The sequence below is a fragment of the Heptranchias perlo genome, chromosome 4 (genome assembly GCF_035084215.1).
Source record: "Heptranchias perlo isolate sHepPer1 chromosome 4, sHepPer1.hap1, whole genome shotgun sequence".
NCBI lineage: Eukaryota > Metazoa > Chordata > Chondrichthyes > Hexanchiformes > Hexanchidae > Heptranchias > Heptranchias perlo.
Window position 1 is genome coordinate 35701176 of NC_090328.1, and position 20882 is coordinate 35722057.

At 42.6% G+C, this 20882-nt stretch overlaps 1 protein-coding gene across 1 annotated transcript in view; it reads right to left on the reverse strand.

Annotated features, from left to right (window-relative positions):
- Positions 1-208: 208 nt before the first annotated feature.
- LOC137320865 (xanthine dehydrogenase-like) overlaps positions 209-20882 on the reverse strand; it is a 150050-nt gene continuing 129376 nt past the window's right edge. The window contains exons 26-30 of the mRNA XM_067982783.1: positions 20243-20376; positions 18951-19088; positions 15738-15885; positions 7422-7602; positions 209-3826 (exon numbers count right to left, since the gene is read on the reverse strand). Of these exons, the coding sequence (XP_067838884.1) occupies positions 3759-3826; positions 7422-7602; positions 15738-15885; positions 18951-19088; positions 20243-20376 (669 nt within the window). The 3' untranslated portion in view covers positions 209-3758. The remainder of the gene's footprint in view (positions 3827-7421; positions 7603-15737; positions 15886-18950; positions 19089-20242; positions 20377-20882) is intronic.

Sequence of the window (20882 nt, forward strand, 5' to 3'; positions counted from 1 at the left end):
TACTGTAGCTGACGCATCATCACTGCAGCTCCAAGTTACCTACTTGGTTGGGTCTCTAAGGAGGCATATTAATTGTATACTGAACTGATACTACTACCAGTCCCAATTTGACATGATTTCACAGCGTAACAGGTTATAAGATGATTTAATAAAGTATGAGAACGGAACTTTAGTTTATATTTTTGAGGATTCTGAAGTTGTTACAGCCTTCAAGCCATTGCTGAACTTTATTTTACTCATAATACATAGATTGACAATTACTATTTTCTGAAGTAATCTCAACAAATTTTATAATTACAGCTTACATCTTTTGTTACAATTCAGGATGCATTTGCATTACAGGTGTAGCGTCAGTGCAAAAAGGTTCGCAACAATACTGCACAGTATCCGGCCTACGCAGTTCATACTAAATGCATACAACAGAGCTTGTTTGAATGTTCTATTGCAGTTGAAAACAGTTTCCAGCTCCCAGTTTCACTTCTTTCCCTACACAGATCACACAGGGGAACTTTGCTGAACATTATGGGATATCATCCAGTGTACGTATGGGCTGCTGCATCACAGGACTCAGTTTATAATCTGCCTGTTCCCGGGCAGAAAAGAGAGAGGGAGAAAAGGTTGTCACAACTGCTCTATCTGGATTGAAGGGAGACTTGGCTGGAAAATATTTCCGACTGTCTGCAATGACTGAGCAAGAGCAGCAATTGAAGTAAGTGTTATAATTACAGTTTCACAGCAAATTGTCTTTTAGGATTCCAGGGATGAGGGACTTTAATTACATGGATAGATTGGAGAAGCTGGGCTTATTCTCCTTGGAACAGAGACGCTTGCGAGATTCAAAATCATGAAGGGTCTAGACAGAGTAGAGAGAGAGAGAAACTGTTCCCATTGGCAGAAGGGTCAAGAACCAGAGGGCATAGATTTAAGGTGATTGGCAAAAGGACCAAAGGTGACATGAGGAAAAACTTTTTTACACAGCGAGTGATTAGGATCTGGAATGCACTGCCCGAGGGGGTGGTGGAGGCAGATTCAATCATGGTCTTCAAAAGGGAACTGGATAAGTACTTGAAAGGAAAACATTTGCAGGGCTACAGGGAAAGGGCAGGGGAGTGGGACTAGCTGGATTGCTCCTGCATAGAGCTTGTGTGGACTCGATGGGCCGAATGGCCTTCTTCTGTGTTGTAACCTTTCTATGATATCTAGGATCGTTAGACCTGTGGCCCATTATTCAGTTCATATCATGCATTCAATTGGTCTGCAGATTTGCTTTTTGAAACTGGCCTTTTGCTCTGAACATAAATCGAGAGTTGAAAGCGAGTCAAATTGTAACAACTGTGCTCAAACAAGAAAAGAGGAATGGGCGGGGGTGCGGGTGTCTGACAGTGATTTAAGGACACCTCAAGATGAACATAACTTGAGGGGTTTATGCTTGATACCAAAGCAAGAGGAAAATCAGAATCCATAAATCAGTGGACAGAAACTATCTTTCTCACAAAATTGAACAATTGAGTATATTGCTGTGATAGCTGTAATCCGGCCACACAGTAAACCCAAGAGTGATAGAACCATCTATCAGCTACAATGATTACCGATCTAGGATATGAACCGATGATTATGTGTACAGACAACATTAAATCGCCTTTAGATTTGAAGTAGAAGCAGGAGGTATCTTCCCATCAGTCAAAGATACTCCAACTTCATCCCTGATATAACGGACACTTTTCTTAAGATCAATATTGCTTTTAGTCAATCAAAATTGATCTTACTGGGGCTCAGCTGTGCACCTGTATATTTTAAGAACTATAATAATGAGTGATAATAGAACCCAATGACTGGATTTAGTAAAATGGTTCAGAATCCAAGATGAAATTTAAAGTAGATATCTAGTCAAGGTTTGTAATGGGCTGTAGTGACAATTAGTGAAACAATGCCAATTTTGAGAGAAGTTGTTGCGGTAACAGTAAAATACAAAGGGATCTGACTTTTCTCCTCACAGAAAAACATGCTGCAATCATATCAAAAGCCAAACTTTTGATACTTTCAAAGCTTCTAAAGGTTCTTCTTCAACATCTATACAAATACTGGAAGTGCACATTATTTACATTATGCTCACTACTTCGTGTAACAATTCAAGTGGTCACTGGACCTGTGAAAGGCACAAGGAAGTAAGTTGTGGTTATGTTTTAAAGTACAAAGTCTTGTAAAAGTTGCTCCAATAGCAAGATTCTACCATGAAAATATCTTTGACTAAATGTTATGGGCATCATTTTTGTTCCAAAAAGTTTAATTCCTGTGCTCTTTACTGCAACATCTGCTACAGATGTTCTCAGTGGGGCTGAAAATCACAGCAGATCACAAGAAATCTGACAGTTACACTATACAGTTATAACTCTTAACAACCTAGGTCTAAATAAATCTGCAATTTATTTGTTCAGCATTGTTCTACAATTCATCTCTCAACTATTTAAAAATTGTTACGAGACTGTACTTAGGGCTCACATTTGATTGTAACCTAAAATGTGTGTCATGGGAAAAATAATGTCAGTTACAATAATGTGATTTTTCAAACCTATCTTTGTTGAACCAATACAATCTTAGTTGACTTGCTGTCTCCCCCTAACATCCAGAGTTTGGGACAGTGAAGTCTTCTTTTGCAAATCTGGGGCCAACACTATTTCCACATGGTTCTAATGGGGAGGGGGGGCGGGGTGGGGGAAGAGGCACAACATTTTACCACTGGAAAAATGTATCTGACTGTTCAGTAGAGTTGTTTTTCATTGTGGAATGGATTAATTTAAATGTTTAAATTGAACATTGAAAATCAAGCACATTAAAGCTAAGATCATGGTTACCATCTTGAATGTGAGTGCATACATGCAGCTAGGATTTTAAATTTGGGCCAAATTTTATAAAAGTTTGTACCTAACAGCACAGAAAATAAATGGCTGCAATTTTGAAACCCATTGGAGGATTTTAAGGACATGTCTTAAGTTTATTTCTGGTAAGTTTAGTTAGTAATCTAATAAAGGTATGGCAGGGCACCTCAGTCCTGTCGAATGCACATCCTGTGCCATGTGGGAAGTTCAGGACCCTTTTCATGTCCTGGACAACCACATGTGCAGGAAGTGTCGTCAGCTGGAGGAGCTTGAGCTCCAGGTTTCGGAGCTTGAGCAGCAGCTGGCGTCACTGCAGTGCATTTGCAAGGCTGAGAGCTACATGGATAGCACATTTCAGGAGGTGGTCACCCCACAGCAGGCAGAGAGGGACTGGGTGACCATTAGACAGACAAGGAAGACCAGGCGGGTAGTACAGGAGTCCCCTGAGTGCATCTCTCTCTAACCAATACTGTCGAGGACTATGGTTCCTCTGGGGAGTACAGCCAAAGCCAAGTCCATGGCACCATGGGTGGCTCAGCTGTATGGGGGGGGGGGGGGGGGAAGGAGGAAGGTCAGGAAAATTAATAGTGATGGGGATTCAATAGTTAGGGGAGCCATAACTTCAGCAGAAGATCTGCAGGAACATCGGAGAAACGACATAAACCCTGTGAAAATTCTATTCCCTATTGTGCTCATCCTACAGTTTTTGCGTTGATGTAAATGGGCAATAATTGTATGATTAAACATTAAAGTACTAGGCTGTGTGAATATGTAGTTAATATTTCATAATATTGTGCAATACTGGTAAAAAGACAGCAATTTCTGAGAGGGAGCAGGTTATTTGCCTTGTTCGGTATAGTAGCACAAATTAGTTGATTGTTTTCAGATTGAAAAGTTTTTGTAGTCCACAAGGCAGTTTGTCTGGATTACATCGACCGTTGCTGGTCCATCTATGGAGAAAAATCAGAGCAATAAGTATCTTGACAAACACTAGAATTTACTTCAATAACCGCCTTTTTTTATAACTCAATTTCATTAAAGTTTGTTTTCCTCCATGGTGTGAGGTTAACAAAGACTATCAATACTTGCTAAATTCCTGCTGTCACACTTATAATGTTTCCCATTGTTTGGAATTAATTAAAATACCCTGGTGTTTTATAGAACCACATTCTGGAATGTATTCACACAACACTGTGAGCTGCACAGTAAGGAGTGCGTAGAGGCTGCAATATGTTCAGGGAAATTAGCTTTCAATTTTGCTCCACCACAATTTTTTTCTTAACGTAATGCACTTGTCTAAACCGATAATAAATGGAGCTAATTCTAGTTCCACAAATGCAACCACCATTGTAAAAATCTTTATTAGTTAGCTACAGTCAAATGAGGGTCAGAGAAGAAAAAAGTTAATCTTATTTATTTCCTTGAAACAGTTTTTCTATATTTCTCCTTTAACCATTTGAATTATTCAGGACACTGATCTAAAACTTCAATCACATTGGAATCTAGACAATTAAAGAGACAAGGCTACTATTACGCTATGTCCCTATTAAAGTCTCTCTAGCCCAATTCTATTCCATTTAGAACATGCATACACACCACATTTTTCAACCAATGTGCAACACTTTGCATTTGTCAGTACTATATTTAATTTATCTGCCTAATTTCATAACTGATTTAAATCCTCCTGCAAATCATTAACTGCATCGTCTGTCTCTACTGCTTTGATGTGAAAAATTGGTTAATAGTAGTTTTAATAGCCAGGCCAGTAGAAACAATAAGTGTTCTGTTGGTCTTTTTTTTTAAAAGAACAAATTCTTATCCAGTTCCTTCACATGTAACTTTTTCATAACCTTTCTGAACATTCAAATAAATATCATAAGCCAATTCCCTCAACTACCTTATTTATAACAGATGGAGGAGTATTTTCAAGCAGGGTCTTCCCCATCTAAATCCATAATGACTATTTATTGGGTTGTTGCTACACAGGTACTCTTCCAGCTCACACTTCAGAATGGTTTCCACTACTTTACCTGTTAGTGATATTTGGCACATGAGTCTATAGTTGCCTGGGTTCGATTTATCAGCCCTTTAAATATAGTACTACTTTTGCTTGCTTCCAGTCCAGCAAAGGAACAACTCCCAAATTTGCTAATGCCACAAAGATGTGTGTGGGAGTTAGAAATGTAGGTGAAATAAATAGGGTGCAGGCTGATCTAGATCCACTGGACTTGTGTGTTGCAGATATCCTTCAATGTGGATAAACGAAGTGTGATGGATTTGGGTCTGGGCAATTCCGTATATGTGTATGCCATGTAGAAATTGCAGAACAGCAGAGAGACTTGGGCAAGTTAGCTTTTTCATATCCTTTTCTGTATGGTCGTATGCTAGAAGACCTCATCTGCATCCAATGATTCCTATAGAAGGGTAGCCAATATCCCATAAATTTCACACTTTGATCTCCTTGGATTCATACTATTTGGCCCAGTGAATTTGCTAGCGTTCAGTCCCTTCAACCTATCAAATATTTCTGTCTCACTGATTTAGAAATCCCCTAGATGATGCATGCCAAAATCATTCATGCACTCTAAAGCCCAATGACGAGAATTTTTTTTTAAAAATTCGTTCACGGGATGCAAGGCCAGCATTCATTGCCCATCCCGAATTGTCTTTGAGAAAGCGGTGGTGAGCCGCCTTCTTGAACCGCTGCAGTCTGTGTGGTGAAGGTTCTCCCACAGTGCTGTAAGGTAGGGTGCTCCAGGATTTTGACCCAGCGACGATGAAGGAACGGCAATACATTTCCAAGTCGGGATGGTGTGTGACTTGGAGGGGAACGCGCAGATGGTATTGTTCCTATGTGCCTGCTGCCATTGTCCTTCTAGGTTTGGGAGGTGCTGTCGAAGGAGCCTTGGCGAGTTGCTGCAGTGCATCCTGTGGATGGTACACACTGCAGCCATGGTACGCCGGTGGTGAGGGGAGTGAATGTTTAGGGTGGTGGATGGGGTGCCAATCAATCGGGCTGCTTCGTCCTAGATAGTGTCGAGCTTCTTGAGTGTTGTTGGAGCTGCACTCATCCAGGCAAGTGGAGAGTATCCATCACATTCCTGACTTGTGCCTTGTAGATGGTGGAAAGGCTCTGGGGAGTCAAGAGATGAGTCACTCGCCGCAGAACACCCAGCCTCTGACCTGTTCTTGTAGCCACAGTATTTATGTGGCTGGTCCAGTTAAATTTCTGGTCAATGGTGACACCAGGATGTTGATGGTGGGGGATTCGGCGAGGGTAATGCCGTTGAATGTCAAGGGGAGGTGGTTAGACTCTCTCTTGTTGGCGATGGTCATTTCTTGCCACTTATCAGCCCAAGCCTGGATGTTGTCCAGGTCTTGCTGCATGCGGGCACGGAATGCTTCATTATTTGAAGGGTTGCGAATGGAACTGAACACTGTGCAATCATCAACGAACATCCCCATTTCTGACCTTATGATGGAGAGAAGGTCATTGATGAAGCAGCTGAAGATGGTTGGGCCTAGGACACTGCCCTGAGGAACTCCTGCAGCAATGTCCTGGGGCTGAGATGATTGGCCTCCAACAACCACTACCATCTTCTTTTGTGCTAGGTATGACTCCAGCCAATGGAGAGTTTCCCCCCCGATTCCCATTGACTTCAATTTTACTAGTGCTCCTTGGTGCCACACCCGGTCAAATGCTGCCTTGATGTCAAGGGCAGTCACTCTCACCTCACCTCTGTAATTCAGCTCTTTTGTCCATGTTTGGACCAAGGCTGTAATGAGGTCTGGAGCAGAGTGGTCCTGGCAGAACCCAAACTGAGCATCAGCGAGCAGGTTATTGGTGAGTAAGTGTCGCTTGATAGCACTGTCGACGACACCTTCCATCACTTTGTTGATGATTGAGAGCAGACTGATGGGGCGGTAATTGGCTGGATTGGATTTGTCCTGCTTTTTGTGGACAGGACATACCTGGGCAATTTTCCACATTGTCGGGTAGATGCTAGTGTTGTAGCCATGATTCAATCAAAGCCTTATATCTATTGTCCTGTATCAAGTTTTGGCACAAGCTATAGAAACACACATGGCTCCCTGCAATTTTTTCAAAATTGAATTTTAGGTCTCTTCTATAAATTAAGAAGCTCTGGAACCTAGTAATTTTAATTTATAAGGACACAGCAGATAGATGCTGAAAGCATATGTAATTGCTTCAACAATGATGAAAATTCTACACAGATTTAGAGTTTTCAATGATGTGGCTCTGTCAAAGTGGTTACAAATCCAATCATGTTTTTATAGACTATCCATTAGCACCATTCACAGTGCACAGCATACTTTGACTTGGTAACTTGTCTTGTAAATTGGGGATGATTTAATCAAACCCATATATTACCACAGTCACACAAACCTAGATTTTCCAGTTGGTCTTATTTTAATACTGGCATTAACCTGTTTAAAATAAATGGGTTAGTGCTCGCATTAAAATAACACTGATCTGAAATGCTATGCTACACCATGTAAACATACCCCATTGATCATACTTACGTAGTGGAAAGTAGGTGTTCTGCCCAATGTCTTCACGTGCTGCCTCAATGGCACGCTTCACAGCAAATAAAGTTACACAGGACATGCACTGGGGAGGCTCACCAGAGGCCTTGGAGCGCAGGACACCCATTGGGTTGGGAGCATTCTTAAGTAGCTCGATGTTGAAATTGATAGGTATGCTCTTGATAGACAAAACACAAACAGAAGATCTTGTTGAAAGTTGCACTTACATTTATATTCTAAAACTCCTAATGCTTTTACTATGTCTTATTTAGTCCTCATATGTACCAACCAAAGTTCATCCTATGTTTTCCGGATCTGGTAAGACAACTTTCTTTGTTTAAGCTAAAGCCAGGACACGGTATCCTTTAGCAATTTACTGAATGTAAATCACAGAAATGCAAAAAAGAAAGCAGCCGACTTAGGAAAATTAAAGATGGGAGCAAATGGGGCGGGTTGCAGGAAGGGAGAGAAAAAAAAGGCACATAAACTGGACCTCACAGAGCTCAACCAGGTTCACCCACTGTTCATTTTCCAGTAAAAAAGTCATTGGATAAGTGATCAAGAATGGGAACTCTGGCTGGCTTATGTAGAGGTCAATTATAGCACCTCCAACATTACCCCAATTCAGATCAGCTAATTTAACCCAGACCAGCAATCAGATCTTGGGCCATCCCAGCCTGTATGGCTCAGTACCATGTCACACAGTGCACTCACCCACTGAACTATCCGGGGAGTCAACAGAAAATCTTATATTATAGATTGCTTCAGACATGCTCAGGAGCATGATTTCATGAAACTCATTCTATAAATTTAAAACACAAAAGACCAAGTTTTATGATCTTGGAAGCAGAGAGCTTAGTGCTGACAAAACCTAGGACAACCTCAAGATTTCCTCAAGTTGGCCTCTTTTTGCATTCACAGTGAGCTCCTGGCCCAGACTGAGTCTGGTGACAGGAGCTTGCCTAGACTAAGGGGTAGGTAATAGCATGTGGTTGTGGCTCTTAAAGGCTGTAGCTGCTATTTAAAGGAGCTGCTTGATTGTTGCTAAGCAGAAAACTGAAAAGGGCTGACCACACAGCATCTCCATTCTCAAATGCTGCTAGAGAGGTACTTCTGCAGCAAAGGAAGACATGCCCATTTGGAACCCAAAGGTACCTTCCACAGAGGAGAACTATACGCTGCTTTCCAGGAGATGGCAGCCAGAGTAAATATTGATTCAAACAGTCAAAGGACATGGAAATAAATCAGAAAAAAAAGTTAGTATCATCAGGAAATCTGCCAAGGTAAGTTTTGCCAGCATTTCACATAAATTTCTCATTGATTTTGTACAAAGAGTTTCCTCGCACCCTGTTAAACCATGTCTGAGGCTGCATGCTAAACCTTTTGAAAACAGCTCTTTCCAAGTTCCACATACATGCCAGATAGCCATAGGGGTGCCTTTAACTTTGGGGAATTTTGCAGTGCAAAAAATCTGCTGCTGTGTTTCCAGGAGGAAAATGAAGACGTTCTTTCCCCTGGTCCCGATCTCCCGTTCCACTTTATTGCACTGGTCATAATGACCAGAAATTCCACTCACGTGTGGCCACTGTGATATTGCTCGCCAGCAGGTTTCACAGCATCATTATTATTTCCAGCACTTGACAAACATGAATTACTGATGACACATCATAACCATTAGGAGGCAGATGAATATAATTAACTGAAGGGTTGCACAGTTTAATTTAGGTTATATCTAATTCAAGGACATTGGCAAAATGTTTTTAGTTTCCAATCCTTCTCCCTATTGCATGGAATTTATATTTGGATTAACCCACTTGAACCACAAGAGTTTCAGAAACCTCTGTTAATGGGCACTTTTATATTGTTATTTGACTGCCAGCTCCAGCAAGTGGCAGCAAAATAAAGGTAAACCTGCTGGAATTATTTAGACTGGCAGCTGGGCACACCTGTTTTTCACTGGATTTTTTTCTAAGTTGTCACAGATCTTAATTGGTCTAGTAAATGTGCTGCTGTGGTGATGTCAGAGCATCATGCACAACCATATTTATACTCTTTTCTATTGATGTCATGATGCAACATGGTCATATGAATAGCGCATGCACGTTACTGAAGTGTCATGGCCAGCATGAACTACCCCTATGCAGGTTGTTCAAAATGGGAATGGTGAAGTAAATTGGGGATAGTGGCACTCTAGGCCTCTCCTCCAAGATCCACCCTATAACATAAAAGACCTAATGTCAGCTGTGGCTCAGTGGTAGCCTCTGAGTCAGAAGATTGTGGGTTCAAGTCCCACTCAAGAGACTGGAGCACAAAATCTAGGTTGACATTTCAGTACAGTACTGAGGGAGTGCTGCACTGTTGGAGATGAGGTCTTTCAGATGAGACGTTAAACCAAGGTTCCATCTGCCCTCTCAGGTGGATATTAAAAGATCCTACGGCATTATTTCGAAAAAGAGCAGGGAAGTTCTCCCCGGTGTCCTGGCCAACATTTATCACTCAACCAACATCACTAAAAACAGATTATCTGGTCATTATCACATTGCTGTTTGTGGGACCTTGCTGTGTGCAAATTGGCAGCGCATTTTCGACATTACAACAGAGACTACGCTTCAAAAGTACTTAATTGACTGTAAAGCACTTTGGGAGGTCCTGAGGTCGTGAAAGGCACTATACAAATGCAAATCTATCTTTATTTTTCTTGACGTTTCAGTGTGATCTGGCCAACCAGTGTGAGAAAGATTTATACAGTGGAACTCGCTACCACGTGGAGTAGTTGAGACGAATAGCATAGATTCATTTAAGGGGAAGCTAAATACATGAAGAAAGGATTGGAGGGTATTTTGATAGGGTGAAATGAAGCAAGGTGGGAGGAGGCTCACGTGGAGCATAAAGACCGGCAAAGACCTGTTGGGCTGAATGGTGTGTTTCTGTGCTGTATGATTGTATGGACAAGATTTTGCTGAAAAAATATTGGCGTCTGAATGATGCAAGCCATTATTAATGGGCAAATTGGCCAGCTACTTGTAGCGAGGAAGAGGTACCCGTGAATTGCGAATTGCCACAAGTTGTTAGATGATTTGCGCCGTTCCATCATTAGCTTCACAAAAATGGCATCTTATGCTTAACCTCTTCGTGATTTTGGTGAAGTTGCTGCATTTGCACATTAATTGTCCATTAAACTCACCACAGAAATTTAAGTGTAGTAATTATCAACGTAAGTGCCCTTTTAATGACGTGATAATTGTTAATGACTGCCAATCAACTTCTCGTCCAGAAAGTAAACAATTATAAGTGTGGAGTCTCAATACTTCAGGTTGCAAATTGTCTTGAGAGATTAAAAAAATGGCAAATTTTAAATTTAATTTTTTTTGTTACTTTTCTTTTCTATCTCTTTTTTCTCTCTCTCTTAATCCAATCTTTCTTTCCCTCTCTTTATTTCTCTATCTGTACCTGATTTGACTTGAATTCACCCATTCTAATTCTGTCTCAGTCCTTCCTCTGTTTATTTCTCAATCCTTTAATAATACACACTTTTTGTCCCATTGTTCACCAAGGTCCCAGATCCCCTGTTACCCTCGCAGCGCTGTTATCAGCTCGCACTTCCAGCAACTTTGTGGGCAAAAATTTTTAAAACAGAAACGTGCAATTGTAAGTCTAACTAACGGTGCACGCTGCGAGACGCCCTGCTCCAGCAAAATCTGTCCCAATGTAATTCTATACTGAAAAATTTGTTTATCATGTTACACTTAAGAACTGGATTTTTATCTTCACACTGCCCACTTTTCAAAGATCAGTATTGGTGTTGCATCCGCCCAATATTCTGCAGTCCATAAGAGATCGGTGCAGGAGTAGGCCATTTGGCCTTTTGAGCCTGCTCCGCCATTTAATGAGATCATGGCTGATCTGATTTTTACCTCGACTCCACTTTCCTGCCTTTTCCCCATATCCTTTGACTCCCTTGCTGATCAAAAATTTGTCTAACTCAGCCTTGAATGTATTCAATGACTCAGCCACCACAGCTTTTTGGGGGTAAAGAATTCCAAAGATTCACGACCCTCTGGGAGAAGAAATTCCTCCTCATTTCTGCCTTAAACGGGCGACCCCTTATTCTGAGACTATGCCCCCTCGTTTTAGATTCCCCCACGAGGGGTAACATCCTCTCAGCATCTACCCTATCGAGTCCCCTCAGAATCTTGTATGTTTCAATAAGATCTCCTCTCATTCTTCTAAACTCCAATGAGTATAGACCCAACCTGTTCAATCTTTCCTCATAAGACAACCCTTCCATACCCGGAATCAACCTAGTGAACCTTCTCTGAACTGCCTCCAATGCAAGTATGTCCTTCCTTAAATAAGGGTACCAGAACTGTACGCAGTACTGCAGGTGTGGTCTTACCAGCACCCTGTACAGTTATAGCATGACTTCCCTGCTTTTATACTCCATCCCCTTAGAAATAAAGGCCAATATTCCAATTGCCTTCCGGATTACCTGCTGCACCTGTATGTTGACTTTTTGTGTTTTATGTACGAGGACACCCAGATCCCTCTGTACTGCAGCATTTTGTAGTATTTCTCCATTCAAATAATATTTTGCTTTTTTATTTTTCCTCCCAAAGTGGATGACTTCACATTTTCCCACATTATGTTCCATCTGCCAAATTTTTGCCCATTCGCTTAACCTGTCAATATCAGATGAATAGCAGAAGCACCCATTTTAAGCAATCACACGTAAACGGGGTGGTAATTTTCCATCATTTCTGTTCATTCATAATACCAAATACAAAATTGGTATCCACAGTTGTAGGCATTATGCTGAAAGTGGAAATAAATTGAAAGTGACAAGCTTATTCAGTTTCAGGTGCTGTAAAACCCTTACTACTGTATCAATTTTGTTACCTTTTCTCCATTGCCATCACTTTGCTATCTGCCATTGCAACATCTGTTGAGAGGCTGCCATTATCTCAGAACCTTACGCTGTCTAACTTTAACTAATCCACTCAAGTGTAAATTCTAGCCCTCATGGTCTGCCAAACATAACATGGCAGGTGCAACTGAAGGGCCTATCAACAAACCTTTACTTACTGGTGTTGGTTTTACAATACCACTCCTGTACGGCAGGAACAACATTAGAGTTACTAACCCCTGTGCCATTTCCAGTTTTACTTTGGTGGTACAGGATTAAAATTTGTACTGGCTAAAACTGAAACTTTTAAAAAATTTGTTTATGGGATGTAGGCGTCGCTGGCCAGGCCAGCATTTACTGCCCATCCCTAATTGCCCTTGAGAAGGCGGTGGTGAGCCGCCTTCTAGAACCGCTGCAGTCCGTGTGGTGAAGGTTCTCCCACAGTGCTGTTAGGTAGGGAGTTCCAGGATTTTGACCCAGTGACGATGAAGGAACGGCGATATATTTTCAAGTCGGGATGGTGTGTGACTTGGAGGGAAACGTGCAGGTGGTGGTGTTCCCATGTGCCTGCTGCACTTGTCTTTCTAGGTGGTAGAGGTCGCGGGTTTGGGAGGTGCTGTCGAAGAAGCCTTGGCGAGTTGCTGCAGTGCATCCTATGGATGGTACACACTGCAGCCACATTGCGCCGGTGGTGAAGGAAGTGAATGTTTAGGGTGGTGGATAGGGTGCCAATCAAGCGGGCTGCTTTGTCCTGGATGGTGTTGAGCTTCTTGAGTGTTGTTGGAGCTGCACTCATCCAGGCAAGTGGAGAGTATTCCATCACACTCCTGACTTGTGCCTTGTAGATGGTGGAAAGGCTTTGGGGAGTCAGGAGGTGAGTCACTTGCCGCAGAACACCCAGCCTCTGACCTGCTCTTGTAGCCACAGTATTTATATGGCTGGTCCAGTTAAGTTTCTGGTCAATGGTGACCCCCGAGATGTTGATGGCGGGGGATTCGGCGATGGTAATGCCGTTGAATGTCAAGGGGAGTTGGTTAGACTCACTCTTGTTGGGGATGGTCATTGCCTGGCACTTATCTGGCGCGAATGTTACTTGCCACTTATCAGCCCAAGCCTGGATGTTGTCCAGGTCTTGCTGCATGCGGGCATGGACTGCTTAATTATCTGAGGGGTTGTGAATGGAACTGATCACTGTGCAATCATCAGCGAACATCCCCATTTCTGATCTTATGATGGAGGGAAGGTCATTGATGAAGCAGCTGAAGATGGTTGGGCCTAGGACACTGCCTTGAGGAACTCCTGCAGCAATGCCCTGGGGCTGAGATGATTGGCCTCCAACAACCACTATCATCTTCCTTTGTGCTCGGTATGACTCCAGCCACTGGAGAGTTTTCCCCGATTCCCATTGACTTCAATACTTTTGTACGGGTCTATCCTTAAACGAACAAAAATGTCACAATTTGACGTCGTTACAGAAAGAATCACATGATTTTTATTTTCTATGCACAAATACCTTTACAGTCGCAAGAGAACAAACTTATTAACTTTTCCCAACAATTTCCAATATTTGCACAGGTAATTGTGACAAGTTTTATTGAAGGACAAAAAAGAAAAATACTCTGGCCAGGATTTTGACTCTGAGCCGGGAAGGGGGCAGGTGAGTCTAATCGTGAACAGGAAACCCGGAAGTACGGGTTTCCCAGAAGACGTCCTTACATAAGAACATAACAAATAGGAGCAGGAGTCGGCCATTCGGCCCCTCGAGCCTGCACCGCCATTCCATCAGATCGTGGCTGATCTTCAACTTCAACTCCACTTTCCTGCCTGATCCTCATATCCCTTGATTCCCCATGAGTCCAAAAATCTATCGATCTCAGTCTCGAATATACTCAACAACTCAGCATCCACAGCCCTCTGGGGTAGAGAATTCCAAAGATTCACAACCCTCTGAGTGAAGAGATGCCTCCTCATCTCAGTTTTAAATGGCCGACCCCTTATCCTGCAACTATGCTCTCTAGTTATAGACTCTCCAGCTAGGAGAAACAATCTCTCAGCCACTACCCTGTAAAGCCTCTTAGAATCATTTACGTTTCAATGAGATCACTTCTCAATCTTCTAAACTCCAGAGGGTATAGGCTCAACCTCTCCTCATAGGACAACCCTCTCATCCCAGGAATTAATCTAGTGAACCTTCACTGCACCACTTCTAAGGCAAGTATTTCCTTCCTTAGATAAGGAGACCAAAACTAAACACAGAACTCCAGGTGAGGTCTCACCAAAGCCCTGTACAACTGTAGTAAGACTTCCTTACTCTTGTACTTCAACCCCCTTCCAATGAAAGCCAACATGCCATTTGCCTTCCTAATTGCTCGCTGTACCTGCATGCTAACTTTTTGTGTTTCTTGTACCAGGGCACCCAAGTCTTCTCTGGACATCAACATTTAATAGTTCCTCACCATTTAAAAAATATTGTTTTTCTATTCTTCCTACCAAAGTGAATAACCTCCCATTTCCCCAGATTATAATCCATCTGCCACCTTCTGGCCAACTCACTTAACCTGTCTATATCCCTTTGCAGACCCTTTGTGTCCTCCTCACAGCTTATTTTCCCACCTAGCTTCGTGGGAATTTAAGATTTTGACTTAAGGACGTCTTTTATATTTTTTGTGGGTTTTTGTCTGACAGGCCCGCCTGGTCTCAGTCGGACGGGAGCAGAGCAAGGAACAGGATGTGAAAAGGTAAGTCTTCAGGTAAATCTTAGATTGTATGGACAGGGTGGGGGGGGGGGGCAATCGGTGAGCATGGGGACCACGGGAGGTGGGGGAATAAGTCAGTGGTGGTCAGTCACTAGGTGAGTCAGTCATTGGTGGGGGGCTGGGATCGGGGGTCATCGCGGGGGTCCAAGATCATTGGGAGGAGGTCCACAATTGTTTTGGCGGGGGGGGGGGGGGGGTGGGGGGAGGAGTCGCTGCAAGTAGGCTTGTTGGGTCCGGGGGAAGCACTCCTTCTGCTCCGGGCCCACAAGCTGTGCCAGAAAGGCACTTACCTGCAGTTTCGGGCCTTCTTGCTTCCTCTCACGCAGCGTGAAGGAGAAGGCCCGGAAATCCCGACCCCTAGAGGCTAAAATCGCAAAACCTTTCAAAATGCAGGCCCGCAGTCTTCTTGAAAGGTTTTAGTGACCAACCCCCCCCTGCTGGGAGCGGGTTGGTCGCCGGCCCCTCGTCCCGCCCCAATGAAAACCAGAAATGGGCAGGTTGGAGGCGGATCGGAAATTGTTGCAATTTTCAATGCCCACCGATTCCCACCCCCCCCAACAACCCACCCGTTTTTCACAGTTAAAATCCTGCCCTGTGTATTAAGTACTCCAGATTTTAGTGAACAGTAAATGTTTCCTTCAACTCTAAACCTACCTTGCTGAATGGTGGTTTGTAATCCCACGTCCCTGCATTCAGCACAGCCCCAGTCTTGGGGTCATAGATCATCTTCTCAATCAGCCAATATCCCATGCCCATGACGAAAGCACCCTCAACTTGTCCAATATCAATGTCAGGGTTCATGCTGTAGATGACAAGGAGAAGAAAGATGAGGGGCCCACCAAAAACAGATCATTTACCTGGTTACTTACCTCATTGCTGTTAACGGAACTTCGGAGTGCGCAAATTGGCTGCCTTGTTTGCATCGTGACATCAAAAGGAAGTAGCTACACTTCAAAAAATAATGAATTGGCTGTGAAGTGGTGTGGGGCGAAAGGTGCTATATAAATAAAAGTTCATTCCTTCTTTCTTTACATCACTGCCGCTGATGGTAGTACTAACTTTACTGGTAACAGTGCAAGGTAAATGATATGATGTCGCTGATTTAGGAGGCACCAAGACTCACAAAGAGGATTACTCCAGTGCTTCTAAAGGGAGCAGTGCAGCAGCAACAATGTTAGCACTGTTTGTAGCATTGTCAGCTGCTGTTTCGTTTTAGTTGCGGATGGATTGATGCATTGATGCAGTTTTCCCATTTCTGGTGTACACAGGCCTTCCTAGTTATTGGGGAAAAGCCTAGTGTTCAGAAGCTAAAGTTGAAATTACAACTTCCAAACAGTTGCACATGTGCAACTTTCCACCTGGGCAGTTGTTTGCCTTTTAGTGGCAGTGCTGTGGAATCCAGCCCACAAAACGCAACGAATTCCAGAAAATTGAGAGCCAAGTTTATTAGAGAATCAGTTTTGTAATACAAACATATCAGATTTACAGAGCTTCCACTGGCAGTTTTATTTTCATTGCCGTATCTCCTCAGCCCCATGTGTGCAATCAGTCTTCTATTGGCAGGATTGTTTTCACTGCCACTATCTTAAATTTGAATCACAAATATTTAAATAAGTGTCCTCCGTATTGAGCCAATAAATTATTTTTTTTTACAGAAAGCTGAGGGCTCAAATTGTGAGGCTCTGATACTGAAATAAGCTTCACCAGACACAGGCGATGGTAGCAGAATTGAGGCAAAATGTTGCACTCACAATTCTGTGCCCGCCTGCTCACATCACTGTGGAATTCCACATTGACAGCCTAGCCTCACAATTTCTGTCCTGATATGTCTGCTATACGATTTGTAAGGCTCACTATAAAGGGGGGGGGGGGGGGGAAGGGGAGGGGAGGGGAGGGGAGAGGAGAGGGGTTATGGCAGGGATAGTCTGACAACCAGTGGGGGAAATCAAGGAGTGCAAATTGTCAGACAGATAGAGGAGGATGGGAAAAATCTCAACCCATCTCAGGTGGTGGGGGGAGGGCGGTGCCAAGGTTCTCAGTTGGGGGCTTCATGACGTTCTCAGTGAGGAAGGTGGAAAATCATCATGGTGTGCGGGGAGAGGTCGCAGTGAGATATGCTTCTCTCTGCCGAGGTTAGCAATATGATGTTTTGGGGGTGGGGGGGTTCCAGGAAGGTACTCTTGCCTGGGATGGTATTCTGCCTCACCATCGGAGGAAGAAGTCCCCAGAGACTTGGAAATAGAATGTTGCAACCTGCCAATCTTCCTTTATATGTTTTAAAAAAAAAAGTGAACCCCACTTAGATTATCCACTGATCCAAATGGAGCTGGATTTTCAACATTCAGTTCTCGGCCAGTCAGTCTAACCGTGGTGGGCAAATTATTGGAATTGATTCTGAGGGACAGCATAAATCGTCATTTAGAAAGGCATGAGTTAATCAAGGGCAGTCAGCATGGATTTGTTAAGGGAAGATCGTGTCTGACTTACTTGATTAAATTTTTTGAGCAGGTAACAAGGAGGGTCGATGAGGGTAACACGTTTGATGTAGTGTACATGGATTTTAGCAAGGCTTTTGATAAGGTCCCACATGGCAGACTGGTCAAAAAACTAAAAGCCCATGGGATCCAAGGGAAAGTGGCTAGTTTGATTCAAAATTGGCTCAGTGACAGGAAGCATAGGGTAATGGTTGATGGGTGTTTTTGCAACTGGAAAAGCTGTTTCCAGTAGAGTTCTACAAGGCTTAGTACTAGGTCCCTTGCTTTTTGTGGTACATGTTAATGATTTGGACTTGAATGTGGGGGGCTTGATCAAGAAGTTTGCTGATGATACAAAAATTGGACTTGTGGTTGATAGTGAGGAGGAAAGCTGTAGACTGCAGGAAGATATCAATGGACTGATCAGGTGGACAGAAAAGTGGCAAATGGAATTCAATCCAGAAAAGTGTGAGGTAATGCATTTGGGGAGGGCAAACAAGGCAAGGGAGTACACAATAAATGGGAAGATACTGAGAGGTGTAGAGGAACAAAGGGACCTTGGAATGCATGTCCACAGATCCCTGAAGGTAGCAGCTCAGGTAAATGAGGTGGTTAAAAAGGCATAACGGATACTTTCCTTTATTAGCCGAGGCATAGAATGTAAGAACAGGGAAGTTATGCTAGAACTGTATAAAACATTGGTTAGGCCACAGCTTGAGTACTGTGTAAAGTTCTGGTCACCACATTACAGGAAAGATGTGATTGCACTAGAGAGGGTACAGAGGAGATTTAAGCTATGAGAGAAGATTGGATAGGCTGGGGTTTCTTTGGAACGAAGGAGGCTGAGAGGAGATTTAATTGAGGTGTATAACATTTTGTCGGGACTAGACAGAGTGGATAGGGAGGACCTATTTCCCTTAGCAGAGGGCTCAGTGAGTAGGGGCATAGATTTAAAGTAATTAGTAGAAGGATTAGAAGGGAGCTGAGGAGAACTTTTTTCACCCAGAGGGTGGTGGGGGTCTGGAACTCACTGCCTGCAGGGGTGGTAGAGGCAGAAACCCTGAACTCATTTAAAAAGTACTTGGGTGTGCACTTGAAGTGCCGTAACCTACAGGGCTACGGATCAAGTGCTGGAAAGTGGGATTAAGCGGGATAGCTCTTTTTCAGCCGGCACGGACACAATGGGTCGAATGGCCTCCTTCTGTGCCTTAACTTTCTATGATTCTATTCAGGTTCAGAGAACAACTTGGGTGTTCAATCTGACTGAATGTTTCAGCACACTGCCCATGCTAATGACCCCTCATCTAAGGAGCAGTTTGAGACAGTGACAAACCCCAAAACCATTTAGTCTTGTAATTGTATACTGGAGCTACTTGACATTTTTGTTTCTTACCTTTCACCACAGTCAAAGAGTATATCCACTTGGATGATCTGGTTCTCACCAGTGAGGACGTCAATTTCAGCCTCTGCCACAGTCACTCCATATGAGTTGTACTGGGGGGCATCTCTGGGCTGTGGGTCAGGCCACACCCTGCACAAACAAGACAAAGTCACATCTTTATAGAATTATTACATTTTGAAAAGTACATTGCAGATTAGACTTTGTGGTTAATTTTATGTGGAGAGGTAAAAAATAACAAATATTCCTGATTTATGTAAAAAATGGAAAATATCTTGATCCATCATTTGAATAAAATAGCACAGGATGTGGGTACCAGCGACTCGTACTAGGACGTAGGTCTCCAGTAATACATTTGATTTACAATTGAATGGAATAATTTTTAAGAGTGGAATTGTGCCAATTGGAACACCCACTCTCTAAACCAATGGAAATGTGGGAGGTGGGTTTAGGCATATAATCACCAACACAGTGAGTTCCCATTTCAGATTTGCTGTTGTGGGGAAATATTGAAGAGAAGCCAGGCACTTCCTTATAGGCAGGGAGAGAAAACTGGATGCAGAGTCAAACTCAGTTGTTCCATTGCACCTTCCAGTGTCCAGTCTTACAGTGTCATTGGTGGGGACCTGATTGCAGGTCACCTGATTGCCATCTCAGAGTGGCTGGTGCTGAGAGAAAATATATATACAGTACCATCAAGAAAAAGCCAACTAAAAATAGCAATTTTAGGTGATAATTTTATTTCACGAATTCCTATTTTTATACATTAACTCCAACCCAACAAATCTTCCAACCCAAAACTATCCAGTCAGGAGGTGATTGTTCTTCCACCAGTGTTATCAGCTGCCAAAAATAATGTATTATAAATTGTAAGATTATTTAGACACAGCAGCTTGAAGGCAATAATCACTTTGAAGTGGTTGAGTAGGGGAGTGAAAAGTGACAACAACACATTAATTCTGGGTTTAACACGTAGGTAGCAGCTACTTCCTACATGTCAAAAAAACACAGTTCAACACAGCAAAATTTTACAAAATCAATGTTTTACCTAAAAGAATTGAGGGAGCATAACCTTATTTAACATATAAGCATCAGGCACTGTGGATAAACGTGGCTCAATACACCAAGCACCCAATGGCAATCCTGGTTATATTTTGTAACCAAATTTTAACCACATTATATATATTTAATAGATATATTTTGTACTTTTTAAAGCAAAGACAAAGACCCAAACAGTAAACACTAACTTTATCAGTCAGGATTATATGATCAATTCAATTACTCACCAATCCTGTGCAGTCAAATTCACCTTGGCTTTAAAACAGGCTGCCACCAGATCCTTCCACGGTGTACCCGGTGGAAGCTTATCCTTCACAGGCTTCATTCTCTTCCTCAGCATCTCACAACACTTTTGTACGCCCTGTGAGGAAACCAAATCACAGGTTTACTCAGGATAAAAAAAAAGCACACGAACCAATGAAGTGACAAGGTCCAGCATCCCAATACTTTCCCAAAACATCCTTAGGGACCATAACAATATCTGTCCTTCATTAATATAATCCACTTACAGATGTACATGCTACTTGCAAGCACATATACTAAAGGATATGTGTAACGACATACATTATTTGCAAGTATCATGTAATCTATATCACAGCACATACTCTACTATACAATTACCAGTAAAAGCATACAACTCAGTTATATACACACATGCTACTAATTTATTATTAATTTCATCAGAATTTTTAAGAACAGGAAAAGGTCATTGGGTCTAATAAGCCCAAGGCTTTATCACAGACTGGCCCACCAGCCCACATGATTGGGATAGGCCAGTGTCTAACTGGTGCTGTGAAGGTGGCAACAATTGCAAGTGATGAATCGGAGATTACTACAGATCCATCCCTTTGTGTGGTGTCACACATA